Raw genomic sequence first — 9,601 nt, 5'->3', positions numbered from 1 at the left:
CGCCTTACCTTTTTACGACCCAAGGTTTCATACACTTTCTGCAGGCCCCCATGTGAAATAACCTCCACTGTAGACCCCCGACGTACCACTGCACGGTTTCAGACACCCTATTTCTTAAGCACACCATTACAAACAATGTATCCAAACACATTTTCAACCTTCTCAATGGTCTTTGGTGCTGCATTTTAAATACCTTACTTTTCCGCAGCACATTACTTCACACATCATATTGTTAGGACACATATCGAATCACTGATTTTAGTTCTGCTTCACCATTTCAGAAGTCTCATTTTTCAGAGACAAACATCTCCAAAGATCATATTGACTTAGAACATATTGCTTACATTACCTTTCTTTTCTGAGCGGAGCGCTACAAAATCCTACTTCTAGGACATGACAAATAAAAATACATACTTTTCTGGGGCTTGTCATTTTATGACCACTACGTTTCTGCAGCACAATTTTTTATAACTCTACTTTTCTGGGCAGAGCATTTTAAATACCCTACTTTTCTGAATGACAAACATTTTGAACCCCTCTTGTGGACACACAAACATTGTACATTTATCTTAGATTTCTGGAACATGTGTTTTTTCCAAAGGCCTTGCATTTCTGGAGCTCATTAGGAGGTTGATGGTTGCTTGTTACCAGTCAGTCTCTGCTTAGATTTGAACGGGGGGTGTCCAGGGACTGTCCAAGTTATATGCACGCCTGTTTTGTCCCAGAGGAACCATTGTGCCAAGCTCTGTGCCTTGTTCTTTTGTGGTCGTGGCCTACATTCTTTTAACGTTCCCCTCTTTGAGTAGTAAAATCTCTTCCACAAGTAACACACATCGCCTTGGGTGATGAAAACTACCCATCAAGCACCTAGAGGCAGGGGCGGCTCCTCCGCTAAGGCGGAGGAGCAATGCCCCACTGCTCTCAGAGCAGTGAAAAAAGGAAAAAATTAAATGTTAATAATTTTGTTATTATCATTTTATATTTTTAGCTGCGGGGATGGGTAAGGGTGGGCGGGGCGGGGCTGGCCAAACAGTCATGCATACTATGCATGTTTCCCATTAGGCTGTAATGCACAGCCTGGTGAGGAACATGCCCAGACTCCCAAGCCCCTATCTGAGAGCCGAACCACGGCGCTCAGACCAATCAATATCTTAGGGGTTTCTGGGAGGCTGTGTGCTTCCTCCTTCTGCGGCTAGCCAGGAAGAGAGGCGAGAGAGGATAGACGGCCCCAATCAAAAGGCAAGTGTTTTCTTTTCATCGTTTTTTTTACCCACCCCTCCCCCATGCTTCCCCTGCCCCGGCACCCCCATCCCATGCCAGCCGCCACTGACTAGAGGCCACTTTGGATCAAGTGTGTTTTTGGTGACAAGGTACTGTGTTTCCCAAAATATATCGAAACTGACAGCAGGGCGCTGGAAAATGTAAGATTTTGCAAGTCTATATTGAAGTAATCTTCAACTCAAAGTTTTTGAACAAACTGCTGTTGTTGCTGGTTGCTGGAGTTTACAGTCCAAAGACAGTGCAAGAGATGTAGAGTGCTCTGTGACCTAGGACACTATCCCGGCTGCAGGCACATCACATATCTTCACTGGGATCCAAACATAGCACGTGGTGAGATAATGCGTGAAAATGAAATGTAAGATATAACTTAATCATGATATAATGGGTACACATTTCTCCCTACACCTCGTTGACACAAAGGGATTTTTTGGGGAGCAAGACTCAAGGACGGGCTTGAATGGCCAGTAGCTATGAAAGGCTGTGAGCGCTGGGAAAAGTCAGTCACATGTCAGGCAGAACCATTTTTGGAGAAAAGAAATGAAATGATGTGCCCAGTTCTAGAGAGTGCATCTATAGTATTTTGCCCAGTTCTGAAGATCACACCAGAAGTATTGGGTTCAATTCTGGACACGCACCTGGAGTATTGTGCTCTGTTCGGACATCACGTCTGGAATACTTTGTCCATTTCAGGAAACCCTGTCAGGGGTATTGTGTTCAGGTCTGGGAATCCTATCAGGAACATTGTGTCCATTTCTAGGGATCAGTTTTTCCAGTATTTTGTCAATTTCTTTGCATTATTTGGAGTATGTCCATTTCTGCAAGCCTGCAGTATATTGCTCTGGTCTGGAGGCATCATCTGTAGTAATGTGTCCTGTTCTCGAGGCTGGCTGCTGAAATATTGAGATCAAATCTGGTTCATTTTGGACATTCTGGATAATCGATGAGGAGCATTTGGCCCTGTTTCAAAAATTACAGTGCAAATATTCTTCGCAGTTCTCAAGGCTCCCTTTTTAGTATTGTGTGCAGTTGTGAAAAATACACCTAGAAATCTGCTTCAAGATGTGGAGGTTCCACCTGGAGTACTGAGTTCAGCTCTAGAGTTCCCACCTAGAGTATCTTGTCCACTTCTGGATGCAACACCTGGAGTATTGAATCCATCTGGAGAACATGTCTGGAGTATTACTCTCCATTCTAGGCATGCCCTCTGGAGAGCTGTGTTCAGTTCTGGAGACCATGTCTGAAGCATTTAATCCATTTCTGAATGCGCTAACCAGAATCCTGTGCTGAGTGCTGGATATCACAACTGGAACACTGGTTTATTACTCTGCCAATTTCGACATTTCATTTTCAACACCGCTTACAACATCATCAGGTAGGCAGATATGAAGCGCTAAGAGAGGGTTATGTACCCGAGTCATGGGTTTTACCTTTTAGATTCTGTTGTCGGAATAGGTAAACTGAGGATTTTCTTAGCCCGACTGACTGCAAGAACACTTTGAGTCATTCATTAGTGTGCAAGAAAGTTTCGCTTCACGAGGCATGCAATGCATCCATGAAAAACTTATCATCATACCTAAAAGGTTGACCAGTGGCTCTGATTCATCCGGCTTTCAGATTGTTCTCTAATGGGAGTTTTTTGATGTTGAATGATCAGGTTTGCTGCAGCATGACACTGGGAATAGCATATCTCGTAACGGTCTCTGCCGTTGTGACTTGCTCTACACAAGTACTGTTTTCACCTCCCCGCACAGTTAGCGAGGCGACGCTTTGGCCTTCAATAAAGCTTTTGAATGTGGACTTTGACACCCTGAACAGACTGAAAGCCTTATTGTTCCAGAAGGATGTGGCCTTAACATCTGTAAAGAAGACATTTGATCTTCAAGTTGCAAGATTGTCTTCTGAGATACAGTTGCTAGTTCGCAATAATTTCCCATTCCATTTTGGAGAACTGGTGCACTGCATTTTTAATATGTCTAATGCTGTGGGGATAGCACACTTCTTCAAAAGCATAGGCTCTGGTTTGGTTAGCACCTTCCACGCTGTCTTTGGAATTATTCCATCATTCATTCACTTGGTGCTTGGAAGCATTTTTGGAGGTCGTCCGCTAGTCCTGCTCCTAGTTGTCGGGACTGTGCTTTTCATTTTTCTGCTCCACAATAGATGTCCCATTTCAAGATAAAATGGAATTGGCACTACCACTTGTGCTCCTGTGCCGTGAACGCATGGTACAATGCTTTGGCACACCTTGCTTACGAAACTATGGGAGCACTGGTTCTTGTCTTTTGGCCTGTATGGATATACTGCGTGCAGCCCATATTCTGTTGTCTGCGGTGCAGCTTCATCCTCTGGACATGGACGTACTGGTGGGCCCTATGAAGGTCCATTCGTATCGGTGTCCCCTAAGTTTTCCATTGCGCCTAAACGCATTCTACAAGCCTCCCCGAGATGCTTTTGCTCCTGGTGAATTGGATCCTGGCTTTGGTTCTGCAGATTTTGCACTGGCTCTTCCTTCAGTGGCTGCTGCGGGGAATGGATGGGATCATGTGTGCTCCATTAACTTGCTCCGAGGTGTGCCTGTGGGAACTTCATCTGTGGTGTCTGGGAACAGCAATGTTTCGTCTACCTCTTGGAACACACAAACAATCTGGCAGTTTCGATTGGTGGTAACTTTTAAATTTATACTTGTTTCTAACATCCTGAATTGTAGTTAAATTACATTATTTTAATGTTTGCTTTTATTAGCTTTTATATTTTAAATTGTGGCAATCTAGATGCTTTGGTTTTAAACAGCACGGTTGCCCTTTTATAATTTTAGCATTTTTTATACAAACATATATAGTGATGACATTGCTTTGCATTGTTTTAAGTAGCTTTAGTTGACTCACATCTGAGGAGTGGGTGTCATGTGGCAGGGCTACGCCCAGGAAGAAACGCAATCATTTACATACACATGTTTGTTAAGTTGCCTTCTTATCTTAGATTATGACCTTTGACACACATTTGCTTGCGTGACTGTGCAGGATTAGTTTCTCTAAAACCATATTGCTTACATTTCAAATTCGTAGGCACACTATCACTACAGCTTGAACACTTATTACGAGGCCTACACGTCCATTGGGCCAATGTTGTTGTTTCATGATTGTACGCAAGGCGACACAGCTATCACAAGAGGATAAACAATGTCAGCTTGGCTGAGGCTTTGGCAAGGAAGCATGGGTGCTGTTTATTATAAATACACAAATGTTTATGGGTTTCGGGAGAGGAGCACTCTGCTGTCACCGTGAGGTCACTGCTTGTCGGAAATCTCAGCCCATCTGATTCCTGTTATCCTCTGTGAGGAGGGATGTCCAACTTGTGACCAAGCCAGGGACCTGCATCCACTTACCCTCAGGTAATGGGGAGTTAGAACTTTCAGTAAGGGATTTGGCAGATCACCCGCCCTAGGCAACTGGGTTAGGGTGCGCATAGTAGGTGTACACTATATTTAGTGCTTATATGCCAGCATATACACATTGCTTCGGTACAATAGTGGAAATGTTTATGCTTTTTGCTGTGCTCGTAATGCTATTTACTTTCATCTGCTTCTGTCTATTAATCATTGCAGCACATGTCTTCTATCCAAGAATCACAATGGTTCAATAAATATTGAAACGCCTTGTGTGTTTCTTGTGTATCTCTATGGGTATGCACGAGTGATTATGCGAAAGGGTTCTAGGTCTCTAACCACTATTCCTGTGGGAGTCAGTGTTGTCATGTTCTGAGGTTGCATAATCCATTTGCCACCCTCCTCGGGGTACTTATGGTTGCACTCTGGGCTAGCGGGACCATAGGCCAACATATCCTGAGGGTGTGCACGGAATCAGTCTGACACAATCCTGACGTTTATGTTGTCCAACAAACGTATAGTTCTACCGGTGAGGAACTAGCCGTACAACATAATTTTGTCCATTTCTAGGTAAGCCATCTGGACTATGGCGCTAATATCTGAAGATCACATCTGCAGTGCTTTGTTCAGCTCTGGACGCCCTATCAGGAGTATTGTCTCCTGTTCCTGGAATTCCAATTTGCAGTATTCTGTACAGCTCTGGGATCAGCATCTGGAGCATTATGTTCCTTTCTACATGTCTGCATTATTTTTTTTTGTTCTAGATGTAACGTTTGGAATACTGTGTCAAGCGTTGGCGGTGCCCCGGTGAAATATTGTGTTGTTATCTGAGGATCACATCTGGTATGTTTTGCCCAGTTCTGGAGGACCCACCTGCAGTACTGTGCACAGTTCTGAAAATGTAATTGCAAATACTCTTCCCTGTTGTGAAGGTTGCACCCAGAGTATTGTGTCCAGTTCAGATTACATCAATACTGCTTCCATATGTGGAGGCTGCACCTAGGGTATTGTGCCCAGTTCCGAAAATCACATCTGGAATACTGCTTCCACTTCTGGAGGCTATATCTCAATTACTGGGTTCATTTAGCACAGAAACATCCTGGGCATTTCTGGATTTACCAATCCAGAAGAGTAAATCTAAAACAAAGGAGCGACAAAACTGCCTGGAAATAGAGAGGATTTGCCTGAAATATCACTGACCTTTCGCCCGTCATTGGCTGTTTCAGAGGCATTGACCTGTCATCAGTGGTGTAATGAAAGTTGAGGGGGCCCCCTGCAAGGTACATGGAGGAGCCCCCGCTCCGGATCTGACCCGGAGCTTTCAGGCCTGAGTACTGTGCTGAGGGGGCCCCCTACACCGCGGGGGCTACGGGGGCTGTGTTACACCACTGCCTGTCATAAGTCTGACATTTGACTGACTCCTCCCCAACCTTTCTGTCCTGAAGTAAAATCATGCCTATTTCCCAAAAAGTCCAGTCCAGCTCTGTGGGGAGAACCACTAACATGGAAACATAAACTGGGAACGTGAAATCCTGGGGCAATGTGGCTGGTCTTCCATGCTCTTGTTCTGGGTTTTTCTTAGGTCAGACCGGTTTCTTTCTCCTAGAGTGGTGGTTCTTCGCGTTGATGTCGGTACAGTCGGCCACCTTCTCCTCCCGCTCGCCTTCTCAGGTATCGGATAGCGGTGACTGCCCCAAGGTTTGCCAATAATGCTAAAGAACATAGAAAACAGGCTGTTATAATATAATAACCCTATGGTGGTCTATTCCTGATGTCTATGTGGGGGGTTAATTGCCTACCTTTATTTTCTATGTGGGCGATGATCGGCCTGACCTGATTTTTATAGGGATGATGAGAGGTTTGCTGCTGATTTTAATGGGAAATATATATGGGGTTTGTCGCTGATTTCTATGTGAACAAGAGAGATTTGCCCCTTATTTATGTTTGCGAGATGACAGGTCTGCCACTGAACTCTATGTGGAGATGACAGAAGAGCCACAGATTTTTAAGAGAGAGATGAGTGGTCTGTCACCGATATCTATGTAGGAGATTATATATCTGGCACTGATTTCTATGTTGGAGATAAAACGTTTTGTGTCCAATTTCTCTGTGTGAGATGAAGGATTTTCACTGATTTCTATGTGGGAGATGAGATTTTTCACACGTTTCGTTTGCAGGAGATGCAATACCTGTTAATGACCTCTATACAGGTGATAAGACGTTATCCTTCATTCGTATGTGGAAGAACTGTATCTGATTTTTTTGAGTAATCTGTCCTTGTTTTTCGTGTATGAAGGGCTATTTCTAACCATGATTTTTTTTGTACAACTTGACGTCCATGTAGACAATATGAGTCCGCATACGCATTACTCTTTCTATGATTTCTATGGATTTTTCTAGTGCATATCCCTAAGTGACCAGTGAAAGGACTATCTATGATCTCTATGACAGAGGGTATAAGTTTTTCCTTCATTTATGTATAGGGAGTGAGGAGAGTCTCTGGTTTCTATGCAGGAGTTGAGTCCTGTCCTTGCTTACTCTGGGAAAATTAAACTATCCTTGATTCCATTGCCTAGGTGATGTATAACAGGACATATATGTATATATATATATTTGCACACGAAAATCCAATGGTTAAAGTAAAATGCTGGTTAGCTTCAGTGTATGTTTAAAGAAATCTCAGAAATTCACTAAAGCAATCACATTTGAAGTGTGGGTACGGGTACAAACAAAAAGCGAAAAAACACTGAAATTTGCCCGTTATAGTTAGGACCACAATCTATAGCTCACACAATGGCCATGCAAACCATAACTGGCACACCACATGCAATGCTCATGTCCTCACCCTTAATGTGACAGATGCAATTACACATGTAAGTAATCTTAAAAATATAACTACCCCATGCCATGAGTCTACCATTGCTGCGCAAGGCCTTTGGCCGTGCGCAGCCGGGGTTGGATGCAGTTCCCTACCTGCTGCATTCAAATAACCCCGCTGCACAATCTTCCCCCATGTGCTGCAGGTATTGGGTGCAGGGCTTTGCCAACGGCCAGACAGCATGAAACTCTCAAGTCAGGCGTGATTTGAGAATGAACCACAAAATGACAGTCAATTTTAGGACCTAAACTGGCCATTAATGAGCTTTGAGTCTTTTGTGACTCATGGTTTATGTGCCAATTTTGATGTGGGACTTGAGTTTTCCTAGACCCTGGTTACCCCATGGCACTACCCTTGTGTTCTGCGCATCGGAGGTCCTCACCATCCCCCACACCTCCCACCCGTGGCTGTGTAAATTTTCTTTCAACAGTGCAAAAGTGTTGAGTTGGAATGCACATAAGAGTTTCAAGCTGGTGGAAAAATATTTCAGAGCCCAAAAAATTCTAAATGTGGTTGATAGGATTCACGAATCGTGATTTAACAAAAATCTTAATCTTTTAAAGCTCATTCTGCAACCTTTTTTATTGCTTATTACTCAAATACTACTGAAAAGCACAGTTTTGGATTACAGTGCTTCTCTCATGCCACATTTGGTATAAATCTGTTGAGCCGTTTGGGCTGTAGGCACAAGCAAAGTTCCCTATTGGAGCTAAAATAGGAAAACCCTTTCACACCCATCTTCTTTTTCCCCTGCACGAATCTTCACAAAACTTGCCAAGCCGATCTTTAGCTGACTGAGTTAGCAGACTGATCAATTTTGTGCAAATCCAGCGATGAGGGGTCAGGGTGGCAAATCAAAAGGGGGCATATTATCAAGGATGGCATTAAAATTATCGCCACTTTAGCGGCAGGAAACTGCCGCTAAAGCGGCGATAATGGGCTTGATAATATGCCGCAGAGAATTCCAATAGAAGCCCATGTTCACACCAGAATATGGACTTCTATTGGAATTCTCTGCGGCATATTATCGAGCCCATTATCGCCGCTTTTAGCGGCAGTTTTCTGCCGCTAAAGCGGTGATAATGTTAACACCGTCCTTGTTAAATAGGCCCCCATATGCCTTGTATACGGAAGCCTTGACAAAAGATGTGTCTGCAGCAGCTCCACGACAGGCACTGGGAAGCACTAAGGTCACGGACGGAGACTAGTCACTCAAAGGAGATATAACAAAGGCTGAGACAACCACCATTGCGGCTGCAAGAGCGACTTGGTTGTGGTCCTGTTGGGAGTTCCTCAGCGACGCCTTCGCACGGCCTGAAAGAGGTCCTGCACAGTCAACACGGTCCCGTGGCAGCCTGGCAGAAAAGGCCTCAAGGAGACTCCTGTGAGAGGGGAGTCCAGGCAGAAGAGAAGAGTCTGAAGCTGCTCTACCAGCGGGCACTGGGAAGCATCATCGCCTTCAAGGAAGGCCCTCATCCGCTAAGGTCATCCTCAGTCGTTGCAGGTTTGCCGTCCACCAGAGCCTGAGCGCCTTCAAGAAGATCTCTGTAATGGACTCCATCACCGCTCCGGATGCTCCCACATTGAACTGTGCAAATAGTCTCCAACACCATGAGACCAGGCCGATCCGAACACATCGCCGAGGTGGACTAAAACCTCATGGTCATGCAGTCAAGAGATCCAGTACTGCCCGACAGATGGCCTGAAGAGACTCAGTGGTGCTGTGTTTTTTTTGTGTGTTTTTCCCACAAGTTGGATTTTGTTTGTTTTTTTCCCAATAAAATTTGAGAGGGATGTAGTGTCCTGCTGGACAAGTTCAAGTGTTCAGGAGTGTGATGTTAAATACTTACACCCACCCATCACAGGCATCACCGGTCAGGTGACCCTGCTAATAAAAGGGGCCGGGCGCACGTGCCCTGGCCCAGTTGTCCACAGGCGCGGTGCGTCCATTGGGGCGTGGGGGCATAGCCCCCCCGCCCGCAGCTCCCTCCTCTGTGAATGTCCGCAGCTCCCTCCTCTGTGAATGTCAGTCAGCATGACGTCGGACCGTGGGCGGT

At 44.8% G+C, this 9,601-nt stretch overlaps 1 protein-coding gene across 1 annotated transcript in view; it reads right to left on the bottom strand.

The window, feature by feature from the left end:
* Window positions 1–4,005: 4,005 nt before the first annotated feature.
* Window positions 4,006–9,601, bottom strand: part of PERM1 (PPARGC1 and ESRR induced regulator, muscle 1) — a 66,270-nt gene continuing 60,674 nt past the window's right edge. The window contains exon 4 of the mRNA XM_085609668.1: window positions 4,006–6,378. Coding sequence (XP_085465794.1) covers window positions 6,269–6,378 — 110 coding nt within the window. The 3' untranslated portion in view covers window positions 4,006–6,268. The remainder of the gene's footprint in view (window positions 6,379–9,601) is intronic.

This window comes from Triturus cristatus, chromosome 1_2, assembly GCF_964204655.1.
Source record: "Triturus cristatus chromosome 1_2, aTriCri1.1, whole genome shotgun sequence".
Lineage (NCBI taxonomy): Eukaryota > Metazoa > Chordata > Amphibia > Caudata > Salamandridae > Triturus > Triturus cristatus.
Note: the sequence above shows the minus strand (reverse complement) of the source record. Positions and strands in the feature narration are given on the sequence as shown.